Source organism: Chlamydotis macqueenii, chromosome 4 (genome assembly GCF_036417535.1).
Source record: "Chlamydotis macqueenii isolate bChlMac1 chromosome 4, bChlMac1.mat, whole genome shotgun sequence".
Lineage (NCBI taxonomy): Eukaryota > Metazoa > Chordata > Aves > Otidiformes > Otididae > Chlamydotis > Chlamydotis macqueenii.
In genome coordinates this window covers 42,966,940-42,992,255 of record NC_141559.1, presented here as the reverse complement: position 1 = coordinate 42,992,255, position 25,316 = coordinate 42,966,940, and the positions used below count along the sequence as shown (strand labels likewise).

At 42.4% G+C, this 25,316-nt stretch overlaps 1 protein-coding gene across 3 annotated transcripts; it reads left to right on the top strand.

The window, feature by feature from the left end:
- Window positions 1–1,386: 1,386 nt before the first annotated feature.
- Window positions 1,387–21,431, top strand: MFAP3L (microfibril associated protein 3 like). Of its 3 annotated transcripts, none has more exons than XM_086747120.1 (3): window positions 1,387–1,448; window positions 15,087–15,494; window positions 19,151–21,431. In XM_086747120.1, exons 2-3 carry the CDS (start codon window positions 15,212–15,214, stop codon window positions 20,011–20,013), a joined length of 1,146 nt encoding a protein of 381 aa, XP_086603246.1. In that variant the 5' UTR covers window positions 1,387–1,448; window positions 15,087–15,211; the 3' UTR covers window positions 20,014–21,431. The 3 variants fall into 3 exon arrangements, with proteins under 3 accessions (XP_086603246.1, XP_086603244.1, XP_086603245.1); XM_086747118.1 differs by having other exon boundaries at window positions 19,148–21,431; XM_086747119.1 differs by lacking the exon at window positions 1,387–1,448 and adding an exon at window positions 1,957–2,070 and having other exon boundaries at window positions 19,148–21,431.
- Window positions 21,432–25,316: the final 3,885 nt, after the last annotated feature.

The following is a 25,316-nucleotide window of genomic DNA, read 5'->3' as shown; positions in this document are numbered from 1 at the left end:
AAACTGCTTCTTCAGCAGGTGTGTGGGCATCCAAATTCCTATGGCTGTCTCCAGCAACACAGGCTTACGTTCACTGAAACCCAAGGAGACTGAAAGGGTAGTCATTTTCAGAGGAAAAATGCATGACTTTTCCAAATACTAAAATTCAGCCTCACAGAGATCTGACACACACTCAGAGAGCAGCAGAGTGCTACCTGACTTAAAGGAGTTCGTGAGACTAGGGACTCAGTTATCTGACTGCTCCATCATTAACTGAACAATAAAAGCCTCTCAATTGTGTTCAAAACCAGTATTTAAACATGGGAAGAAGGAAAACCAAGTACATAGGAAGTGGGGCCAAGGTAGCACAAGTCACAAGCCAGTGGCAAACAAGGTCCTATGACCAAACCAGCTCCTCCCATCAAGAAAATGTTTTGTTGGATGAGTGGATGAGTAAGAAGCTCACCCCTCAACCTATTCCCTCTGCTGGCACCTGGCTCTGGCCAAGCCTGACATCAAATGTGTCTCCCCCCAGTTTTTCCATACTTGAGACCCTGAACACAAGAAGCCCTGGCTGTCAGCAGCTCTGGTCTCACCAGTGCCTGCACCACTCCTGAGTACTGGCTGCCATCTGTGTTCAATGGCTGGAGCCACTCCTGCTCTTCTTGTGTGCAAGGTGGTGGCTCCAGGTGCCCAGGCCCTTGGTGTAACTAGTCCAGCTCCCTGGAGTGGGTCTTCCTCTCTGTTTCTGGACCCTCTGCGGCTGTTCCTCTTCACTTTTCCCTATGCATGCTGGAGACCTGCTCTGACGTGCACCACAGTACACCTCACATACCACTCCCCCTGCAAAGAGACGCAGTCCTAACCCACGTTTTTCTGGCAGTTTCAGCAAATGCTCTTTTATCTGATCACTCGTCCCAGGAGCAGAGGAGGTTCAGTTACCACCGCCCTGGAAGCAATCAGAAGAGGATATCAAGAGCAGCGTCCAAGCCCGGCTATAGGAGGATTACAAACATCTGGAAACACAGACCTCCACGGTTTAACCCACCGGCCTTGATGCTCAGCAGAAGGTGGCCCTTCATCCTCCTTTTCTGATGCCACAAGGTCAGGGAGGAAGGACGGCAGAGTGGCGCAGGACAGCACCGGCACGCACCACGTCCCTGCCAGACTCCTGCCTGCGGCTGCCCGCACACATCCCAATCCATATTTCCCGGCTGCACAGCCCGCACAGGTGGCACCAACCCCATCCCAGCAGCTGTGCTCAAGCTGAAAGCCAGCTTTACCCTGTGACAGAGCGCCTGGACACCTCCGGGGTCAGCGTCGGCTTCCCGCGGGCTGGGACCTCCTCAGGCTGGGCTCAAGCTGGAGTTGGGTGCTGTAACCCCGCTGCGAGCACAGCCCTGCGGGGGAAGCCACGCGTGCCATTCCCCTGCGGCACAGCATTTCGATTTCCAAGATTATCCGAACAGGTTGGGGGTTTTTTTTCCTGCCTTTCCCGCAGCCCTCGCTCCCACAGACACCTCCGAGAAGGGATGCGCTGGCAGCCGTCCGCATCCCGCCGGCCGGGGGAGCGCTCCCGCGGACCGCAAGCTCCGCACGGGCGGAAGGGACTCGCGGGGGCGGCAGGGTGACAATTCCCCGTCACCCCCTCCCCCTTCCCCAGCGGCCTCGCAGCCGCCCGCTCGTTGCGCACTCCTCCTCCTCGCCTCCAGCCGCCGCACGGCCTGGCCCCCGCCCCAACACCTCCGGGCCCTGCCACCCCCCGCGGGCCCCGGGGCCGCCCCCCGGCCCGGCCCGGCCCGGCCCGGCCCCGAGCATGCTCAGTGCCTCCCTGACCTACTTTCCCCTGCCGAAGCCGGCGGTGGCGGAGCGGCGGGTAGAGCTGTAGCGCGGCGCGGCACGGCACGGCACGGCACGGCACGGCACGGCACTGCGGCAGCGCCGCGCTCCGCCCGCCCCGGCCCCGGCATGGTGCTGCGCGGGGAGTGCTGAGGGGCACGGCGGCGGCGGGCGCTGCCGCGGGGCGGTGGCGGCAGCGGCAGCGGCAGCAGCAGCAGCAGCAGGGTGCGAGCGGGAGCTGGCGGCGGGCAGGTGAGAGGGCGCGGCGCGGGGTGCGGGCCGCGGTTCCCCCGCCACGGGCCGCGGTCCCGGCGAGGCGATGCCTGCCGCCGCCTCGGCTGGCCCCGCCGCGCCGCCGGCACCTGCCGCGGGGGCTGCGGAGCTCGCCGGTCCCCGGGGCGGAGCCGCCGCGGTGAGCCCCGGGGGAGCCTGGAGGACCGTGGCACGGGGAGGGCGGCCGTGCCGGGGGGAGCAGGGCGAGCGGGCGGGCCCGGCATCGTCCCTCTCCTCCCGCGGCGGCTGCCGCCCGGCCGTTCCCGGGGAACCCACCGCGGAGAGCGGTACCCAGCCGCGCCGCGGGAGCGGGGCAGCGCTGCCTTCCGCGTGAAAGTTGAAGAGATGGATTCAGTTCAGCACTGGGGCTTGCGGGAGAATGTGCTGCTTTAGGCAAAAAAAAAAAAAAGCTGATGAGCCCGACCGGCGCTTTGACTGAGACCTTCAGAGAGCTGAAGTTGTGCTGCTTTAAATTTCAAGTACAGGCTGCCTCCTGATATTTTGCTTTAATTACCCTTTTACTTTACAGGGTAGCCTCACGAGATAAAACTCAGTTTCAGAAGCGCCCTGGGGGAACAGCCATCTGAAACTTCAGCGCGGTCTTGCAGTAACTATCAAATACCGTTTATTAACGGGGCAAACTCAAACAGTGTAGGACGAGCGAGCTTAAGAGGACAGAGAGCACTACTGAGCAGGCGCTTTTCTACTGCATTTATCTGGAGAGTCTTGTAAGAGCCTACACTTCCTAACAGTCTTCTCTCAGCTGTTGGATTGAGGCATGTCAAATGGAGCTTCCCCGATAACCGTGCTCCGGGGAGAAAAGTACCAACTCTGTAAGCGATGATAAATACTGAATGTGACCTCATTTGGTACATATTTGCCTGAAAGACTGTAAAGTTAGTTCACAGGGAAAAACCACAAAGGAATTAAAAGGGAAAAAATGTAGCATTTTAGTTGTTTAGAGCCATTATACTGTGGAAGAGTTTTTCTCTCCACTGCAGTAGGACAAATTATGGCAGATCTCTTTTCAACGGAGATGATGTGTGCATGGCAGGAATCTTTTGTCTGGCTTAGCGTGTACAGTTAGCAGCAGCACCAGTGATATACTTGTGGTTGGTGTCATAGGAATTCTTTTTTTATTAAAAAGCCTTCTCATTTAGACTGCAGTATAACATCAATGATGTTGACTGCAACTTACACAGCTGGAGTGTGCATTGTACACTTTCTTTTTCTGAAGAATTTGAAGTTTTCAGAGGCCTAGACAAACAGCAGAACATCCACCCCCCCACAAAAAAAAAGGCTCTCTTCCTGCTTTAACACAGTGATATATGGTATTTGTCCAAGGCACGTTTCCCATCCTGAAAGCTTAGAAATAAAATCAGTCGTTCTTAAAACATCTAACACATGCTGAGAGGGAGGCAGTGAATTCTGAAGTGATCTATATTGTGCAATTCCAGTTGCCTCCCTGCCCTGTCCCCCTTGCAATGAGACAGGTCCTGCTCTGATATGGAGGAGAAAGATGGAGTTGGCACAGGAACCTGGTTAAAGTGTATTCGTCGCTTTAACCATGAAAAAACCAAACAGACAAAACCAACCAACAGATATATGCAAAGCCACCCTCATACAGTTTGAGAGAGGGTTACATTTTTGACACAATGATATGGGTGCTGGAGGATGATTTAAATGGAACAAAACCAGTCTGTGTTTCAGTTCTTGCCTAGAAAGTTTGGAATCTGGAGACTGGCGGTTCTTTTATGATTTAAACTTAGTGCCAGTGTTAAGGCACCACTAAGATACAGATGCAACTTGTAACAGGGAGAGTGAGCTTGCCAGGAGCAAAAGTAACCTGTCCTGAGCTTTGCTAGCAGGGTCTTCTTTCTCTGTCAGAGAGTTGCACCTTTACTGGAAGTTGCACCTTTACTAGACCATATCAATATGTCACCAGAAGGCTGTGGTGTAAGACCAAGCTCCTGAATACTTCCTGGAATTTTTTCATTCCTGTGATTCTGAGCTGCTGTCCTTCCATGCAGACTGGTGTGCCTTTGCAAACCTCTCTTTGTAGTCTTAATTTTGTTATTTAGTTCTGTTAACTAAAATAGTGGCATTTTCTATCCTCGTACAGACCCATCTTAGAAACATCACTTCCAATACAATGGAGATGCTATTACTTTTCACCACTTAGTATGATTAAAGTAATTCGAAGCAGCATTTTAGAGCATCATGTCTTCTATCTGCCAGGAAGGCTGTGAAGGACATGCAAAACTTGTACCTATTTGTGTCAGGATGGAGGGATTCAAAGAGATTTCATGATTTTGATTTAGCTATCTAAGAAATTTTGGTAGTGGACTCTCTTATTTCAGAGTAAAAGTAATTACCATGAGTAGCACCTGTTTATCAGAAATAAGGAACTCTGTACAGATGTGTCTAAATGTTTTATTTTGGAACAGGGCCACCACATGTGGAGGAAATACATTAAGAATAACCTACCTAGCCCAAACTTAACATTTAATTGACGTGGTTCTGCTGCTTTGAGAGTTGTATATGAAGAAAAGATTTCTGCTGATATTTTTAAGTCATGCAGGGCCAGGGCACATCTGTGGCACTGCAACTGCACTGCTGTGTGTGCAGTCCCTGGGCACGTGCTGATAGCAATACTGGATGCTGAGAAAGTTATGTTACTTTAATGTTACATTTTTCAATACAAAGTAGAAATAACTGGCACAAAAGTCTGAAATTATAGAGGTTCTTCAGTAAACTTTTGAGGGCTTCCAATATAAATTGTTGCCTATACATGGCCTTATGTAGACATGCTTGGAAAGGGCTGAATTGATCACATTTGTGTACAAGCCAGACTTAAGTTACGGTGTGGTGCAGGGCAAACTCCTTTGAATCCTGTCTGCTGTCCTCCTTGTTACTTGTGGAGAAAGCAGGCACAGGCACTTTTGACCTGAGAGGATCCTTTTCTACTGCAATCAGTCATGAATGGTTGGATTCCTTTAAATTCCACCTCTGACAAGGTTAATCCCATCCTAATAATCACAGCATCCACGTGTAACCTCTTTGCCCTGTATCCACAAACCAATAAATGCGAAAGCCAGTCATTAAAAATTTCATCCATCTTGCAGTTCTATAGGGATAGAAAAGAATTAGTCATACTCAAATCTGGTTCCTCCTATTTTTTTTCTTTTTTTTTTATATTCCAACTAAAATGGAGCCTTTTGTTACAGTAGGATAATGAAAACTATATCAGTGCATTGAAAACATTCACTTATTCAAAGCACATAGAAAATTTAGATATTTAAATAGAGGGAGTCTTTAGCCCTGCAAAGCCCTTCATATCTTTGTTTAAACAAAACTTAATTTTTAATTTTATGTCTTGTTTGAATGTCCTACATCTGGAATTTTTCTTCTTCATTTGAAAAAAGAAAACAGTTAGATGTGCTTAAAGGATGGTTGGCCTTGGCAAACACAGCTCAAAAGAGGAAGTGGAAGTGAATTGGGCTGCACTCTGCGCTGCTGTGTGCTTAGCAGGGTCACGTAAGCCATGCCAAGAGCATATGTGATCTCTTCTATTTGCTGAGTTCGGTTAATTAAACTGTTGGCAGAATAATGCTTACAGAGTGCTGGTATAAATAAAAGATAAGAGATGAGTAAAGAAAATGAAAGATACATAGAACCTGTTGAGGCCAAGCAGTGCGCAGATGTATGTGGAAGTGTGGGAGATATTCTCTGTGCATCTTCTTTGTTCCTCCTTTCTCAACAAAGGAGACTTCTAAGCATTGATCTGTCTGTGTTTACTGCAACAGCAAAACAGCAGCTATGCTGAAAGCTCGCAAGGAGTTAAGCAAGTGTCTCTTAAAGCCATACAGATGTTTCTGGAATAATAGCTTTGTATACAAAACTACACTGAGTAGTAATTGTCCAGCTTCCAAATAAATACAAATGCTGAATAAATCTAGGTAATCTACACAAACAAAGTATGTGTTTGTAAGATTAAAAATCCTGTAAAGAGTGCAATACCTAATCAAACATAAGCTGGGCCTTAAAAAGGCTCCACTGCCGATAGTGTTGAATCTGCTTTATGGTCTGGGTAGCCCACAACTCAGTTGGACATTTCCACCACAGCACCTGTCTTGATTAAAAACAGCAAGCTTCTCCACTAGATATAAAACTTTGCTTTGTTTTTACTGCAGTCATTAAAATACCTCCAAGAAAGAACACTTAGATCGCTCAGTCCATGTCAAAATGCACATGGAAACTACAGCTTACTTAATGAAAAACTAAGCATCCAAGTTGCCTGAGTGTTTTTGTTATTTCAGTGTATGTTGCAAAAAGTTGATCTGATACAGCAGAGATGCGGGGATTAGAGGAGCTGCGACATTAAAAGGGAACTTTACAGAGGTTTGGCATTCTTGAGCTACTTTTAAATAATCTCTTCAATAAATACCTACCAACAGCCTTCATCTCTTCATTTTTAGGTTAATGGATTAAGGTCTCTGAGTGTTCGTTGGCATGAGGGGAGCACACACCAGACCATTCAAAAACATGGTTAAATCAATGGGACCATGCAAATGTTTAAAGTGAAGTGAGTCTTGAAGTCTCCAGGATGCCACATGCTTGCTAGTTTTGCAATATCCAGACATGAAATAGGATAAAGAAGAACAAAACTGAGGAGAAATTGACAGTAAAAAATATTCTAAAATATTTACACACTCATAAAGGCAACATGAAGAACTCCTTCATTGTACCATTGCTGAATGGAATGGCATGTGCTTCTTTCCCACACTGAAAGTCGGGATATAGCATTCATTTTCGATCACACGTATAAAATATGGACTCTCCTTATTGCTTGGTGCTTTCTTGCTGCAGTTTATTCATATACTGTGGAACCCTGAAACAAAGATAACTGAATCTTTACAGTCATTAACTTTACTCTGTTACCCCCTACAGTGTTGGATGTGTCCAGAACAAAATAACTCTAGAAGACACTCATTACAAATTTTACTCCATTTCTGCCATTAACAGTAGAATAGGCTTCAGCCCTTGATTTTTCCATTTTCTTTCTTTTTTCTTTTATTTATCATTTGTTACCTTACAAAACAAATGGACAAATGTTTGCCTGTAATAGCTTATCAGTGCCTACAAAATGGAGAATTAATTTGTAGGCTTCTTTATTCTCATTTCTTTTAGACAGGAGTCCTGGAAAGGGCTCCGAATTGCCATACTGACAGCCATTCCTGTTCACTGCCCAGGGCCGTACGCTCAGAGGACAATGCACAGAAAACCGTTAAGTCCTCACATTATTCATAACCCATCATAGTCTGTGAGCCAGCATAGGTAAACTATATGCGGTCTGTCTTGAATCTTCCTAAATTCCCAGCCCTTATTTTATCCTGTGTCAAGAAACTGCAGTCTAGTTGTATATTAATAAAACAACTTCCTTCTCTTTCCACCCACTGGCCCATCTTCCACCTCAGTTTCAGTGACGTTTGTCTCCTTTTAGTATTATGAGAAGCAGTAAATACATGTGCCTCAGCTGTCATCTTTACACCATTCAATATTGTGTGTATTTTTAATAACATCTCTTCTTACTCATCTACCCTCTGAAGTCAGCAGTCTGAAAAGGTTATCTTAGTCTGTCTTTGAGTCTTACTTATTTCTGCTTTATTCTGTTTCAAGATGAGATTCACCACAACTGACAATTCGCTAGCATCAAGAAGCCAGATCTATCAGCAGATAATAACCCATGAACTTTAGAGTCTATCTACATGTGGAAAAGAAAACAACATTCAGTATTGCAGACATCCCGAATAAGTGATATTTCATTAGTTACCTAGGCTGCAAATAAGTCCTTTCTTTATGGTAAAGGCACTCATTTGTCAGGTAAGTACAATGAAGAAGGTGAGAGACCTTTTTTTTTCAGGCTGTAGTCAACACTCTCAGCCTGTCTCGTCACTCTAAAATACTGCTGCTCAAAAATAAAAGGATTATGAAAGGGGATCATGAAGGCAATGTCCCAGCATCCCATGTAGAAATTTTTCAGTTTAGCGGTTTTTTTTTTTCCAGTGGATGCTCCAAGGCCATTCCTGTATTTGTGTTTCTTGATTATTAGAGTTTCTTTGGATTGGAAGAGACCTCTGGAAGCCATCTGGTCCAACACCCTGCTCCAAGCAGCACCAGTGTAGACCAGTTTGCTCAGGGTGTGTCTGGTCAAGTTTTGAGTGTCTCAAAGGATGGAGATTCCACAGCCCCTCTGGGCAACGTGTTGCAGGGCTTAACTGACCTTCTGTTTAAAAATTTCGTCATAAATTATCATAATTTCCATTGTTGCAGCTTGTGTCTCTTGTCTCTTGTCCTTTCACTGCACACCTCTGAGAGGAGCCTGGGTCTGTCTTCTCTATACCCTCCCATCAGGTGGCTGGAGGCAGCAAGTGTGACACCAGTGGCTGAGCACACCTGGCCAGAGCAGGATCACACTGCCCTGATGAGAAGTTTCTAAAAGGTTCCTAGGCAGCTGAAAGCAGCTGAAAAGCCTGAAGCACACACATAGCTGGGAGCTGCTGCTCAGCTGAAGAGCTCCGGTCTAGATGTGCACAAGGAAGCTCTTCACCTTACAAACATTACCCCAGCATGGCACCTTGTCGTAGTTCAGCCCCGATCAGGACCAGACTACGGAGTCTCTCTCTCACTCCCCCCACCCTCTGAGAGAATAGGGAGAGATAATATAAGGAAAAATGGCGCAAGGTTTGAGATAAGGACAGGGAGAAAATCCTTGAAGTTACTGTTATGGGCAAAACAGACTCGACTTGGGGAAAAGTATTCATTTATTACTACAAACAGCAGGATAATGAGACAGAGAACAAGATAACTTCCCCCCACCCCTCCCTCTTCCCGAGCTTAACATTATCTCTACCACCTTCCCCCTCCCCGAAGTGGTACAGGGGGGAAGAGGGAATGGGTGTCGCGGTCAGTTCATCACGCATTGTTTTACACCGCCATATCATCGTCAGGAGAAGAACTCCTCACATTCTTCCCCTGCTCTGTTGTGGGGTCCCTCCCACAGGCCACAGTCCTTCCTGAAACTGCTCTGGCGTGGGTCATCTCTTCCACGGAGTTCAGTCTCTCCAGAACGGCTGCCCCAGCGGGCCCTCCATGGGCCACAGCCGCCTTCAGGCATCCACCTCCCCCGGTGTGGGGTCCTTCACGGGCTCCAAGTGGATCTCTGCTCCTCCGTGGGCTTCCATGGGCTGCAGGGGGACAACCTGCTCCACCATGGTCGTTACCACAGGCTGCAGGGGAATCTTGGCCAGGAGCCGCATTATTCCTTCCCCCTCCTTCTGAACTGACTTTGGCGTCTGCAGCCGTTCCTCTCACAAGAAAAGTTCTTCACAACAGGCTGGCAGTCGCCTCTCAGAATCTCTTCACATCATCCATCTCCTCTCCACTTCTTGCAACTGGGCCGAGTCGGGCCCAGTCGGCCGCCTGGCAAGAGGCCAGAGGGTGAGGCCTGCAAGGCCCACGAGGCCTACGACTCCCCCTCTGCGCCTCTGCCCCCACTCAGCTGCTTCACATCTTCTCTTCTCTCTTTTTTTTCTGTTTTCCCCTTCTTAAATACGTTATCGCAGAGGCGTTATCATGGAACATTCTGCTACCAATCGGCTCGGCCTTGGCCAGCAGCAGATCCGCCCTAGGCCTGTCCGAGTCCACTGAACAAAGGGGAGCAACTTCTAGCAGTTTCCTACAGAAGCTACCACCTTAGGCCCCCCTCACTAAACAAAACCACAACACGCCTATTCCACATAGCTGGGGAAGCAGAAAACCAGGAAGTTAAGAAGGACTGAAACTTCAACCAAAGAGAATGAACAGAGCAACTCTTTCGGAACCAAGCCTTGCTAGCAAATTACTAGAAAAGTAAGTCAGAAAGTTTCTGCTGGTTGTAAATGAGTGACATTTCTCTTCATCTGCCTGTCTGGACCCTAATAGCTTCACCTTCTCAGTAGCTGGTTCCCACTCTTAAGCCTATGAACTGGCAGTTAGCTTCTCACCTTCTTTGTGGCATCAGTTCCTTCATCTGCATTCCTGTTCCAGTAAAACCTGTTAACTTTTAGTTTTGCCCACTCTGTAAAGGCATTGCCCATGGAAACTAGGAAGGGCAGTAAGTAGTTTTTAAATAATACAGAATTAGCTTTTATTTTGTTTTGTAGTGTCATCCTTGATACTTATTGATAGAGAAATGAGAATTAGAATGAAACTCATTGCATTTTCTTGATCACTTACAAGCAAAGAAAGATAACATTGGGATGTTAAAGCTATAGGAACATAATTTATGCATTATACAATAAGCTGGCTTCTTGTGCTTCACTTCTGAATTGAATAACCTCACAGTTAATAGGATTACACATTATTCCAAGAACAAGAACAGGCCAGTCTTACAGAAGTGAGCAAGCCAGGAAAGGTATGCATCACTGCCCTCCTTTTCTGTTCTTTTGTGCTCTGTCATCATGTTCTGCTCAAATGCAGTACTTACAAATGTGGCCCCTCACCCACAAGTCATTTTCTTTGGTGGCAGTAATACTGGTAAGCAAACTCATCTGTGACATGAAAAAATAGTTGGTCAGACAGAACATGCCTCTGAGAAATTAATGTTCCCAGCCAGTCCGAGCTGTCAGCATCTCCTGTTTAGGCTGATGCTTGATTTTTAACAGAGAAGTTTTAACCTCAGGTTTTGTCCCCATTTCACATAGTTAGAAGTAATACCATGACCCTGCAGCGGTGCTTGTTCTGGAGCACATTCCAGGGAATTTCTCTGGCTAAAAATGCATGGAGAGCACGCTAGAGCTGACTATCATGTCACTTAGAAGAAAAGCCTGTAACAGTTCCCTCACATGGCTCAAGTCTGATGCAGTTTTCCTTGGAAGTTAATCCTGCGAGCAGTAAATCTGTTACTTTCAGATTTTCAGTTTATAGCATTTGGGTTGGGGAAGTTAAAAACAAAGCTATTTAATGTAAGGACTACTGGCAACCACCTTTCTGTGGTAAATGTTGCTTTAGATATAATACAGCAGGGTAAGCTATCTATGCATATGTTATAGGTGCTGGAGGAGAGTTTGGGGATTCCTCTGATTCCATCTTGGGAGGAAAGACTGTCTCTGACTACAACTTTGGCTGGAAAGGGTAGCTCAGAATAGCTAGGGGTGTTCTTTTTCCTCTTCATGCACCACCATTTTAAAATTAAAAAAGGAAGGGGAAAAGTGTATGAACCACATTATCTATTATGAATTTCTGCTTTTTATAAGTCTTGCATAGCTAGCGCATGTGCTTTGTGGATGGGAGAAAGGAGCACTTACATTATTTCCATGACCAGAAATTTAACTTTTTATTTATAGTGACCTCCTTTTGTGGCAAAAATGCTCCCAGAGACTCAGTCTGTTCCTACAGAGCAATACTCAGTACTGCAGATGTCCTCCTTCATTAGTGTCCTGTGTTACTCTCAGTCTTCAGGGGTTATTACAGGAATCTTTGTTATAGTCTAGTCAATCCAGCTTTCTCTGAGTTTGCATCAGATGAAAAGGATACATCTTTGGCTGCCTTCATCAGTTTTACCATGGGCCACAGCTAATTACTGCCTCGCACAGCCAGGATCCAGGGTGACAGCGCTGTGCCCACTTCTCTGATATTCTGGATTCTCTTTAGCCTCCTCCCCATTTAGTTTTGTGATTAAATCATAACCCATTACGTCATTTACATTTAACAAAGCAGCTGGCTCCCAGATTTGTTTTCCCTGATATCCTCAGGCTGCTGCTGTGCCTATGGCAGAGCAATAGACAGAAACTCTCATGAAATCTCCCTTTGCACCAGAGTCTGGTGTGACCACGTTTTCTACCTTTTCAGTTCTCTCTCTGCTTCTTCCCACTTTCCTAACCTGACTGTAGCATTTTTGGTCCTGCCTAACATGTTAGTAGAGGGCCCTGGACATGTAGTTCCCTCCATGGCCACCCTTTAATTTTCTTGTGCTAGGTGAGGCTGAGAAAACCTTTGCCTTTTCTTTGATTTTTTTGTTTCCCACTAACAGTGCAGAGGATGCACACCAAAGAAAAGATTCCCTATCACTTCCCAGTTGCCCTGGGACCATTTGTCTAAAGTTGCTTCTTAAAACACTGCTCTTCTCCCTGACTCCTCAAACATACACAAGTGTCCATCAAGAGGACTTCCCTGGATGGCACGTGAAAGCGGTAGCCGCCATCTCCAAACATTCTACTTTAAACCTCCTGCCTGGTTATTCCTCATGCTAGCTATCAAGCTGAATTTATTTCAAACAAATGCATCTGCAGAGGTATTTAGCATTTTCTTAATGTTCTTCATTTCAGAAACATACATGGGAAAGTACATTCCCAGGAGTGACATGAGTAGGCATGAATCTCCCACAGTAGACATAAATTATTTGGCTTTACTTCTTAAAATTTACTGCAGCTATTTATGACTCAATTCTGTGCCAAACTGAGAGTCACTGTTATCTTCAGACAAGTAATTGGCCCCTTGACCATGTTAAGAACCAGTCACATTTGTTACCGCTACACAAAGGTATGGTTTTTGCTTTCGTATGCTCTGCGTTAAACACAGGTAAATGTACGGAATAGGCACACCTTACATTGCTACTGCTGTCACACACTTTCCAAACAGCCACCCATAGCATGCCTGTGCTGTAGGGATTCAGTAGGCCACCAGCTGCCTTGAGCTTCCCAATACACTGCGAGTCCTTCCTTACAGGTTTTCTGTTCACCCGTTGAGGTGATGCTGTTTCATTTCCCTCTGGAATGCAGATTGCTCTCCACGCTAAACACCTTTTTTGATTGCTACTGATTTTTCTGCTATGAAAAAAATATGGTTAGCTCAAATAGAATAATAACAAGCCACAGCCAGTAATTAGCAACACAAGCTTAATCAATTTATGTTGTTCTTTTGCCCTTCCCATTGTCTTAACCCAGCCAGTCTTTGTTCCTGCTCCCCTGCCAGGAAGCGTGACGTGTCTTTTGGCTTTTCTGTATGGCGCAATGCAGATCTATAACACTGTACAGAAACATTTTATAGAGTGAATATGTGTAATGATAAAGAATATCTGTCTCCAAGGTTAATGGAGTAGTAGAAATGAGATGTAAATAGTTACTGAACTGAATAGGCAGAATTGAACGATTTTTTGCAAAGTGCAGATTCAGACAGGCTGTACCTACAGAGAACTTCAAAAGCACAGGCTCTACACGCTTTGCATAATTGGAAATGGATTTCTGAAGTCATTGTTTATGTAGCTTTATATGACAAATGAGATTTGTATATTAATTTAAAGTTAAAAATTATTCTGTCTGTTCAAGACAAATATTTCCACATTCAATAATTAGAAAAACAGAAAAAATGAGGGCAGGCTTGGAGTTGTGACATGCATCCAGGCGATGCATGCAGCTTAGCTAAAAAAACATAGTTTGTAATTTTTAGAAATGATGCATCCTACAAAATGGAATGAACTTTTTTGCTCTTTTAATAACAGTTGTATCTATTTGTATGAAATCAAGTTAATTGCCTTACAGAGAACAGGGGATGGAAAAGAAAACAACCTAAGTCAAATATTACTAGTGAAAGACAGCAATGTTGTTTTCTTTCCTTTTTGAATAAAGAAGAAAAGAGAGAATAGAATTGTTTGTTTGTTTGCTTTTAGTATTTACGTTATGGAACTGACCTAACCTTGTCAAGCAGTCATTTTCCATGCTAAGGTAGGTGAGTTACCATAGTGTCAACCAGATCTTTAATAAAATGTAAACAGTTTTGCAAATAAAATGTTCATTTGGGGAAGGGTTGTTAGATACTTACTATATTTGGATTCCAAGTAGATTCCTCTAACTAATGAGTTTCACTAACTTTCCATTATTTACCTTGCAAAAACATGAGCAAAACCAATGTCGTTAGATACTCTGATGTGATTTTAACAGCGCTGGTGGTCCTTAGACTCTGAGTGAAATTTTCGAAGGTGCTCATTTTGAGGCCAACGTTGTGCCCCCAGTCAGTACTGAATGCCAGTTGTGTTCACTGGGAGCATAACGAGGCCAATGGAGAGCACGTTTGTAAACACCCCTCCCTTCTCTGTCTACAAACTGAAATCACTCTTTAAGAAAGGGGTCGTTGTAGATGGCTCGTTGAGGGAAAATACCATAGTGAGAGTGTGTAAGAAGTGTACAGGCAAAATACTTAATGCCACATAAGGAATGGAAAACTCTCAACTTCATTTGTATCTCAAAGAAACCTTACCCGTAATTATGTCACTAGCGAGTATTTTTCTTTCTAAATCTGCTCTAAAAATGACATTGAAATTACTTGATCAAGTACTAAATATCCTCTTTTAAGAATATTCTTCCATGCTATGTTTTATTTCAGAAAACTTTAAAAAATGCAGTAGCTTAAGAAAAGTGAATGGTCTGAGGTGTTTTGCTGTATGTGCTATTGTATTTGGATAAAATTGTGTGTATTAAGGATTCCAGCATCAGCTCCAAAAACCTTTCCTGTAGCAGTTCTTTCTTACACCATGTTCCACAGTTCACCTAAGACCACGCACGGGACAGAGTTGCAGCACTGAACTGATAGTGACAGCTTTATCGTGGTGCACCTTTGTTTTTCCTGTTGATTTTGCAAATGTTAAAAAAAAAAAAAAAAGAAAAATCTGTAGGACTTCTGGCATAAAACTGTAGCTGCTACTGTAGCTAAATTGCTGCTAAGTGTCTAGGTGATAAAAGCCTTCTCCCACGCCTGCCACTCTGAACAACACTGTTGTCAGGAAAATGTATGCATCTTTTTCCAGGAAGAATAGGGACTGTGATAACATTAGCATTTAGACAAGGCACTAAGCTGATGATTGTGAAATGCATTAATGGATGTGTCACTATTTGAAAAGAACACATCTAATGGATTGTTTATATATGCCATCTCATTGTACTTATTTATTTATTTTATAGGATATTTTAAATGTAAAATTGCATGGATCAAAGTAGAACTCTCCTGTGACGACCTCATCTCAAGGGCCTGGGTTCAACAGAACCGATCCCAGTTCCCAGCCAGTTGCGTGTACTACTGAAGGAAAATGAACATACTGAACAGCCGCTACTTTTTGTACTTTCTGCCTACCACACGCCTTGTCATCTTATTAGCAGCTTTGACGACTGCTGAAGATGTGACTAACAGCACTTTCAACCGCACTGACACGAACCCGGGATCTGTGCCTGTGGTGATCTCCCGCATCGACCACATTATAGTCAAGGAGGGGAGTAGTGCCTTGATCGACTGCAATGTCCAAGGTAGTCCTAGTCCACATTACAGATGGTACAATTCCAACGGCCGCCTGCTCCAAGAGGAGGAGAATAAAGGTAAGATCTTAATATTCTCACTGGTGTAGCCTGTCCAGAGACACTTCTGATTTCAGCAGGATGACTAATAACCGGAGTGTAATGGCCTGACACTGGTATTTTCCTGTGTGAAAATATATGAAAGTCATACATTTGTTGTGTGCACCTTGGAAGAAACCAATAACTTTTTTTACATGTGTTATTTATAGCAACACATAGCAAGAAGCTGAAGCACTTAACAGAAGGTGTAGACAGGCTTCTTCTCATTGGAAGACTTTGGGGTTGATCCTGTTTCCCATGCTGTCCTCTTTTGTTCTTCTCTGGCACCAAAAAAAAACTAAAAAGCTATTTTCCAATTCAAGAGAGGATTCTCTTGACATGAGAATAGTTTGTCGGCATTAATTTAACACAGCTAGCTCCCTGATATTCCTGCTGTCTTTATGTATAGTGCCCTGGGAGTGTGAGAAATGGGAGATGCCCTGAATGACCAACAGAAAAACTTATATAGGGCAGCAGTCAGAAGGACAAGCCAAGTTTGAGCCGTCCTGGCTTTAGTTAAGACTCTTCGGTTGCATTTGCCAGAGCCCTTAATTACACATGAGCTTGTTTTCCCTAAATGGAAGATTTGAGTGATAATCCTAATTAAACTTCTAGGGAACATTTCAGGGGGAGTGGAAGGTGTTTTGCTCATGTAACCCTTCCATACTGATTGCTTTGTTCACAGCATGATGAAATAAACTCTTAGTTATTTATGCTAAATGCAAGATAGCTTGCCTAGCTAATAGCTGACCTGAGGGAGAACTCTGCTATGAGGAGAGTAATGATTGACCCAGCTGGATGTGCAACAGCATAGTGTATCTGTAAAAGCTTACTGCACAGCTAGTTACATTTTACATTACAGTATTTTATAATTTTCTGAGTAAAGGTAGAGAAAGGAACTACTTGAGCTAGTAAGCACGCTTTCAGATATAATTTGTGTGGTCATGGCAACAAACTGTGATTAGTCCACTAGAGTGGACTAATTTTATGAGGGCTCACTAAAATAAACTTTCCCCTTTAGTTAGGCATCTGACTTTAGGTCTTTATATAGTCAACTGAGAAAGGTAGCAACTACAAAAATATTTTGGTAGGTGAGCAAAAACTTTTACCAAATCAGTAAAAGTTGCAGATGTGGTATTAAGACAACATCACTTTAACTTGGACTTTCAGCAGTGTGCTTCCTCCTTTGAAAAACTGTCTGTCTTCCTGTAAGAAATGTTTCCTAGCACAAGACTTTTGTTTACTATGTATATAGTTATGTTAAGCGTGGCATTGAATTGTTATGAAAACCCAGTAGTGATACCTTTTCTAATCATTTTCTCATTAGGCTTGTACTATCTGCCAGGATCCACTGGCACAGACCCAGTCATTGAGTCACAGTTCAATGCCATTATGTCATTTATAACAGCTGGAGCCAGGATCATCAGCAAGGTGTCTTGTCCTTTTACAATTAATAAAGACCCACTTTGCCAACACTGCAATTCAAAGAAATGCTGAGCAGCCAATACTCTGTATTTTTTCTTATTCTAGAGGTGGAGAAAGAAGTGTCATCTGTTATAGATGCTGACATTTCCACTGTAAGAGAGTTTTCCTCTGAATTTGCCTAAGTTTAGCAGATTGGGGTGATTTTTTTAGGTAAAGGTTTGCTTTAGACTGAGATTTTTATTGATTCTATGTTTTTTTAATTTTAGGCAAAGTGATCCAGCTATTTTCAAGACTTAAGCTAGGGCAAAAAATAGTGTTTCAGCTAAGTTAAAAATTCTAAGTAAGAGGATAAAAAGATGTAATTAAGAACTGTCCGTACAGGAACTGAGGCAGAGATCTGGTGGGAGTACTTTCTACATAGGCTTCTACTGGAGATAATGTGAAAAAACAATTTGGATAAGCCATGTTTAATTAGAAAAACTTTCAAAATGGTAAAAGCCCATAACTACTCTGAATTAAAGGCTTTTTTTGACTAATGAGTTTCAGAATTGACCACAGATTCTTCCTTGAAAGAAGGAAAGTAAAAAAATAGCATAATCTTTTTAACAACAAAAGAACTTCCATGAAAAGGATAAAATAAACGTAGAAGCAAGGTATACACCACCCTGTGGCAGGACTGCAATCTTTGCCTTGCGATTGACCTGCATTGCACGGGGGTTTTGCACTGTTTTAGTCCTCTCATCACAGATTCTGGGTCTTTGATCAGCTTTCATAATAGATTTAAATTGCAGCTGGTTAGATTAGATTTAAGGAAAAAATAACTTTCTGATAGTAAAGATTGCTTCCTGGGGAAAGTTATCGAAATTCCCTTTCTGCCTTCAGCAGATACCTGTCAGGAATGGCTTGGGATTGCATTACAGAGATTGAAAACTGTTGAGTCTGCCTCTGAGCAACAGTAGGTATTAGATGATCTTGTTACATCAGCCTATGTCGTTGTTGTAAAAGGAAATCTTCTGTATGACATCTCCCTATATGAAGTGTTCAGAAGGCATGGAGGCACTCCTACACTTTCTGGCTGTTCTCTCCGTCATGTGAACACTTACAGGGATGGGTTTACATGAAGGAAAGAATTGACATCAGACTTTCCTCCTGGAGTTGAATCATGTTTTTTGTAGCAAAGTTGTGATTTAATAAGTCGTATCACACCAAGTAAAGCAAAAAAATATACATCCTCAGCTCTTAAATGGTAGTGATATTTGAGCAAAAATGAAGCTCACGGGCAGGACTAAAAGTCTGATTTGTTACCAATGTATAATGGCAAACACAGTAGCTAGCTGAATCTTGAATCACTTTTAGCAGTGATAGGAGCACTCTATTTTAACATGTTTTTTTCAAATTCAGTTTAATAGCTAAAGTGTTCTGCTGTGACAGGTTCAAAGGATATGAAATGTACACATACAATTTCATGGGGCAACCAAAGATACCAATTACATTACACTGTTAGAAATTACTTTTAAAAGTAAAAGTTCCATCATGGTGCATAGAAGTTCATACTGGCAGACAAGATGTTCTCTTAATTCTCTTAATTGCTCTTCTCTTTCCCATCCTTTTTACTCTTCCTGTTTTATTTCCCTTTTTTTTAAATCATACGTCAAAATTAGATTCTGAACCCCTCGGAGGTCAGGCAGTGTAGTGTATGACCTCTGAAACTTTAGGTTTTTAGAAGTTTACATTAACACAATTATATGAGATACTGTAACAAAACATCAAAAATAACCCAATTGTAAGAAAATGCATTGTCAGGGAACAAAACATGGAGGGCTTAGTAGGTTCTTCTGCCTCACAATCGCACTGTTACTGTTCTTTGAGGAAGTGTGGCGTATGTTTGGGAGGCGCTCTGGGGTAAGCAGTCCTATCTTTGTAACTTAACTGACCGTAAGATTGCGGTAGATGTCATGCATGTTAACATTTTTTTATGAGACTCTTTTAGGGCATGGTCGATTATTCACAGTTGATGTCAGGGATTTGATAAAAACATAGCTAGGATCTCAGGGACAGACAGGCCTTTGAGATGGTAAAGTCTTTGTCTTCTTGTGAACATTATTTCCTTCTCCCAAAATCTGAAGCCAGTTTGACAAAGCTGATCTTTAAGACTATGCTGATCATGTGAACAAAATACTTCTAACAAAGTTACTCTGTCTCCTCTCCAGCAGGAAAGTGGTGGTTTCTTGACAATGGGCTACTAAACATTACCAGCGTGTCTTTTGAAGACAGAGGTAAATACACGTGTGTCGCATCTAATACGTACGGCAGTGTTAACAATACCGTCACACTGAGGGTTGTTTTTACCTCCGGAGATATGGGAATCTATTACATGATCGTCTGCCTTGTAGCTTTTACCATTGTTATGATATTGAACATTACTCGGTTATGTATGATGAGCAGTCATCTGAAGAAAACAGAGAAAGCAATCAATGAATTCTTCAGAACAGAAGGGGCAGAGAAACTCCAGAAAGCCTTTGAGATTGCGAAGCGTATCCCAATTATCACTTCAGCCAAAACGCTTGAGCTTGCCAAAGTAACCCAGTTCAAGACCATGGAATTTGCTCGCTATATTGAAGAGCTTGCTCGGAGCGTACCTTTGCCACCTCTCATCATGAACTGCAGGACTATAATGGAAGAAATTATGGAGGTTGTTGGTCTGGAGGAGCAAGGACAGAATTTTGTACGGCAGACAGCAGAAGGCCAGGAAACCACTGAAACAGACGATCTGTATATGCTCCCGAATGCTTTGAAGCGCAGTGACTCTCCCACAGCTGACTCTGATGCATCGTCACTGCATGAGCCACCTCAACAGATTGCAATAAAAGTGTCAGTTCACCCGTTGTCCAAAAAGGACTGCATGGACGGTCAGTCACAAGAAAGCATGCAGCTGGGCACCAAGGAAGAAGACACTTCTCAAACACCAGCACTTCCTGCAGAGCCCTCTCCTGAGCCTTCTGCTGAACTCAGTTCTGATGACACAGCGTTGGCAAATGACAAAAATACATGTGTTATATATGAAAGCCATGTATGATAGTTACTCCTGAATCTATGCATAGCAGGAAAATCAGGTGGAGCTCTTTTAAAAATACATATTGTACTTGCCGCTAAGCCTTACCTGGAGACTATCATAGCAAAAGCATGTGTGTGGATTATTTGGCACTTTCTTCTCAGTTTGACTTTAGTTTACCATGATGTATGGCAGAGTAAGTGCTATTACATTAATATTAATTGCTCTTTTCAGTTAGGAGTGTTTCCAAGAAACATTTACCTCAGCATTTTCTAGGTTGGAGTCACCTGTAGTGGCCTCCTGGAAGTCATTGGTAGTCTTTGATGTAGGACACTTGAACTAACTAAACATAAAACTGGTTTTCATTTTCCTCCTTCACTCTTGTTGTTTCCATCTATTGCATTTTTGCAAATATTATCTTGTGAATTTGAAATATTGCCCAAGAGGCAGCACTCCAGTAGCCAAATAAAATCCTAATAGATCCCATTTACAAAGCCTGTTTGCTCAGCTGCATTGTGATTTAGAGGGCTATTAAAGAAAGTTAAAATGTTTCCATTTCATTTGAGACCACACTGCTTAGTCACATGGGAAACAGTTTTCCCTTTTCCATGGAATGAAGGTGCCAACGATTTTTTTTTTCACATTGAGAAACAACTTTGAGGTGTATTTTACAGCTGGGAAAGCCCATAAACATCTTACAGAAAGCTGCAGTCCCAACAGCTCTGCAGGGTTTCTTGCATATATTTGAACATTTTTTTACTTTGCCAGAAGTTTATCTGGAAAACAGCTGCAAATATGCAAGGTGTTTTGTTTTGTAGTAATTTGATAGGAGTAAGTATGCACTACCTTACCAGAAGATATGCAGGTTCCTCAACAGTCCTGCGAACACCACTAATCAGCTGATTACAAGGCTGAAATGGCAGAAGACCCTTTTATTGGGATTCTCAATTTTGTGCAGATTCATATGCTGAAGATCAAGCCTAAATTCATCTATAAGTGTAAGTTTGAGAGTGTTTTATCCAAACTAAAAGAAAAAATTAAAATCAAGTGTCCTGTGAAATTACAATGATTATCACACAAACTGCTTACTGTATTACAATGGCTTTGGTATTTTAAGAACTCCCTACCTATGTAGGATGTTCTGTGCTTGAATACATGTGACTCTACCCCAGTAAAGCTTTAATGTTCACAGCGATTGTGGCATTAAAAAGGATCAACGTTTATGCCAGGAAATGCCGGGAGTGGCAGGGAAGTGACAATTTCTCTTGCAGACAGACAATAAAAAGGACCCTCTCCTTAGTGAGTCTAGGAAGAAAGCACTTACAAGGAGGAGTTTGTGTAGGATGACAGCAAATTACTTAATTACCTGACATACATTTAGTATGGAACTACTAGACAGTCACCTTATAGTTTTTAAGAAGGACTATAGTGTAAGTATAGATACTCAAGTATATTGCAGAAAAAGAAGTCCCTTAGGTCTATGGGAAGATGATGTGTGGATGGCTCTCTGGACATTTTATTGAAGTAGCCACACCTACATAAGGTGTCCTTTGGAGGCAATCAAGTATATTAACTGCACAGGTAATTGAGACCAAACAAAGTCAGTGTTGCAACTATCTAAAAAAAAACTGTTTATAATGAACATTATAATGAACGGAGGTTTTATGTCAACTTCCTCATGCTGAAGTGCAGAGCTTCACTAGCAGTGTAATACAGGAACACCCCCTGACTTACGTCGGTGACGCAGAGAAGGCTCTGTATTTAGCTTTTTATGGTTATTTAAAAAAATACATGTTTAATAATGGACTTCAGATTTTGCTACCAACTTGTGAAAATTACAGCATTTAGTTGCCTAATGTTTGTTTGTGCTCTCCACAGTGGCAGGCATCTACACAAAATGCCCAAAAGGAAACATGCAAGGGCAAAGTCCCTTTAGGAATGTGGCTGGAAATATTTTAGTTCCAGCAAAGCAATACAAATCTAGAACACAGGGTAGACTAAGAGAATACCATAAAGAACCTCACTTCTGACCAGTGTGATTGAAAATACTACTTACTGATGCAAACTGTTAACTTCTTGTCTGAGTCTGAAGTACATTTCTGTTTAGTGTTCACATCAGTTTTTCAAGTTACTTAATTTTCTTCTGGTATTAAAAAAAGACAAAGGCAGAAACAAAAGCAGGAACTTGCACTAAATTTTTTAAATTCACCTTAACCTCTTGAAAAGAGTCATCTTTATTTTTCTGCCTGTCCAGCATTTAGAAACAATGCTTATGCGTTCTAAAGTTACCTGCCTGGTGCCCAAGTAAGAGTGCACAGATGAGCAAGGATGTTCTCCTTGAAAGTATGAAAATAACTTTTAAATTACATAGTAAAAAAAAAAAGGTTCAAGATTATTTATTAAACTACAGTGTTTTAATTTTAATTAGTTTTTAATGATGAGCTTTTTACGGTAGAGTCCAGATCCCTTCATATATTTATATGGTGACTGGTGCCAGGCAGTTCTCCAGCCTGTTTATTATTTATTTATTAAGAAACGTTTGAGAGGAAACAATCCCCATGGTTTTCTTCGGCATCTCTGTGTAAACTTCCTTGAAGATACAGATTATGTTTTTTTCCCAACTGTTTCCCACAAAGAGCGTGTATTGGAAGTACACACCAATGTACATTGCAAACCACGTATGAGCAACAGGTATGCGGATTAGAAGCACGTAACAGGTGTAGTGCTGAACTCAAGGTCAAAGGAAACCTTGACTTTGCTGGAGCTGGACTCACTCGGAGCTCAGAGCTCACAGGTAGGACTGGTCCAGCCAGTCTGCTATAAAGCCTTTGGACACTTAGCTGTGGGGTATTATCGGAATGAAAACAGAACAGCACTGTATCTGAAAAAAGTACAGATTGTAATGGTTCTGGTTTATATATTTTTTCTCATGCATGCTGCTCAGTGTCTTTATGCATCCATTATATAACACCTGTAAGCACAAAGCTCTTTACATGCTTTCAGGCAAGATCCAAACCCATCTTTCCTGTTCCAAACTTTCTGACTGTGCTGTTACAAAGTGAACAATTTTGTCTTGCAGTATTTCTTAGAGGGTGGCTATTTTTATGGGGCAGGAACACAACAAATACAAAATCCATGGTGGCTCTAAGAAAACGTTAACATTGGCATTGTTATGTATTTTTATGCACCTTAAGCACTTCAGGGACATCAGAGTGATCTGTTCCTATGTGTGGACTATGCACACCTTTTATTACGTTGTTCTGTTTATTCCATCACCAAATACTAATGGTTCTTAAAACACTCAGAACCTGTAAAATCCAGTCCAACTGAATTTGCTTTCTAAAAGCGTAAGGAACACCAAGCCAGGCTTAAAAAGGAAAAGAGATTTGGAGGATGTATTTACAACATTTTAAAAGATTTTTTTCCAAAACTTCGTGAAACATGACTAGGTTTCTGGAGCACAAGAAATTAGTGTTGGATTTGAATTTTAGACTTACTATTCTTTTTGCACTAAATGTAAGACCATATTAATCAGACCGCTTGAACATAGTACTCACTATCTACTTACTCAACATTTTCTTTTTGAGCAGCATTTGTCTACTGCTGACCCTTTTTTGTTCTCTGATTTGAGTATGCTTGTGATGAAACCTACCCTTCAGTCATTCTTTGAGACTGTCATTTTAAAAATTTAAAAGAACCCATAGATCAGAATTTGTATGCGGGTTTACTGGTATTAGGTAAGGCATAGCAGTTCGGTCTTGTGCTTAAAAATTACTGTATAATCATAAGACTTGCAGAATAGCATATGCGGGCAGATGTTGATTTTTTTTTAAATCAGTGCCTGTTTTATTCTAATGTATATACTACGTCACTTCCTCAATTTGCAGTTACCTTTTGACAAAAGTACTGTAACATAACCAGGGCTTTCTGATGTTCGATTTGGTTCAGATCAACTAATTCTGGAAAGTGTTAACAGTGTCGAATTTTGAAAGTTCTCATGGAATATCTTGGCAGCATGCTGTTTTAGGAGTTGGCCTCCTAAGTACACCATACTTAGTGGGACAACTGAAAGCTTACTAGATGCAAAGGAAATGCTTGCACTAAAGTATCTGAAGTTATATTTCATTTATTATTAAATTTTTTTTGATTTTACAAGAAATGTAAGACAAATATGAATGTGTTCTTTTGAGAAGCAGTTACTGTATTTTGATTTAAATAACTGTTATGATTTTATAGTTCATGGCCGTAAACCACAAAGAGACCAGTTTACGCTGAAGTGGCAAAATAAAATGTGATCCAGCTTGTAAATTGATCATTGTTTCAATAAAGAATTTGCACAGAGTATGCCGAGTTTGTACACAATCCACAAGATGATGGTTTCCTAGGAAGAGTATGCCATTGCTCCACTTCAAGTGGAAGTAAACTATGTCTTTCATTGTACATCTGCTAATATTCCAGAAACTTTGATCAGAAGAAAGTTATTTACCTAAAAAGGAAGTTTTAGTAAAGCTCTGAAAAGGAGCTGTTGTCATTATTCAGAATATAGACACAATTGTTCATCAGTGTTGTCTTTAATAGCCTAGATTGCTCATGTATATAGCATCTTCTCTTTGGAAGCATATCAGCACTTCCACATGTAATCCAAAGGACTTTTTTTTGTCAGCTCTTTCTTCTCTGAGCCCTGTCATGGGGCCTTGCAAAAAGTCTTGCTGCTGTTTCAGAGTTGGGGCCAACAAAGTAAGTGTCTCTTCTACTAGAGGCACCCTAGTACCAAAACAAAACAGAAGTGTGGGCTGCCATATCCCCGCCCCCGATTCCTTCATCCACCCTAAAAGGATGAGGTGAAATGGCTTTGCTGTCCCACAGCAACTGGACTGTATCACTCCCTAGCAGACTTCAGCGGGACTTAGTTGAAGCAGACACTGTCACACCTTGTCCTGGCTCTCCTGGTGCTACACAACTAGCAGCCACTGGCAGTCACTGACAGAGATGGAGTGGAGGGGACTTGCCCTTTCACACGTGAAAAATTTGCTCTTGCCAGCTGCCCGTTCTAGGCTGAAAAACATAGCCAATAGCAGGAAAACAACAGCTATTTCTTTCATGGTTTAACTCTGCTGTTTGAAAGAGTGCTCCAATTTGGAAAAATATTTTCAGAAGCGTTTTTGTTCAACAGGTTCGGTTGAGTTAATATAAATTAATCTAATTTATCTTTAAAAGATAGTGAAGGAGTCACAAACTGATCATAAAAATGGAGTATGTACAGCTGGAGTCATATGCTATTTTATTGTCTCAGCATGGGACTCAGTCTTGCAACTGCAGCAGTTTGA

Coding starts and splice junctions, on each gene's coding strand:
- MFAP3L (XM_086747118.1), top strand. CDS start 15,212: ATGAACATACTGAACAGCCGCTACTTTTTGTACTTTCTGCCTACCACA. Junction 15,495..19,147: donor CCAAGAGGAGGAGAATAAAG/GTAAGATCTTAA, acceptor TCTCCTCTCCAG/CAGGAAAGTGGTGGTTTCTT.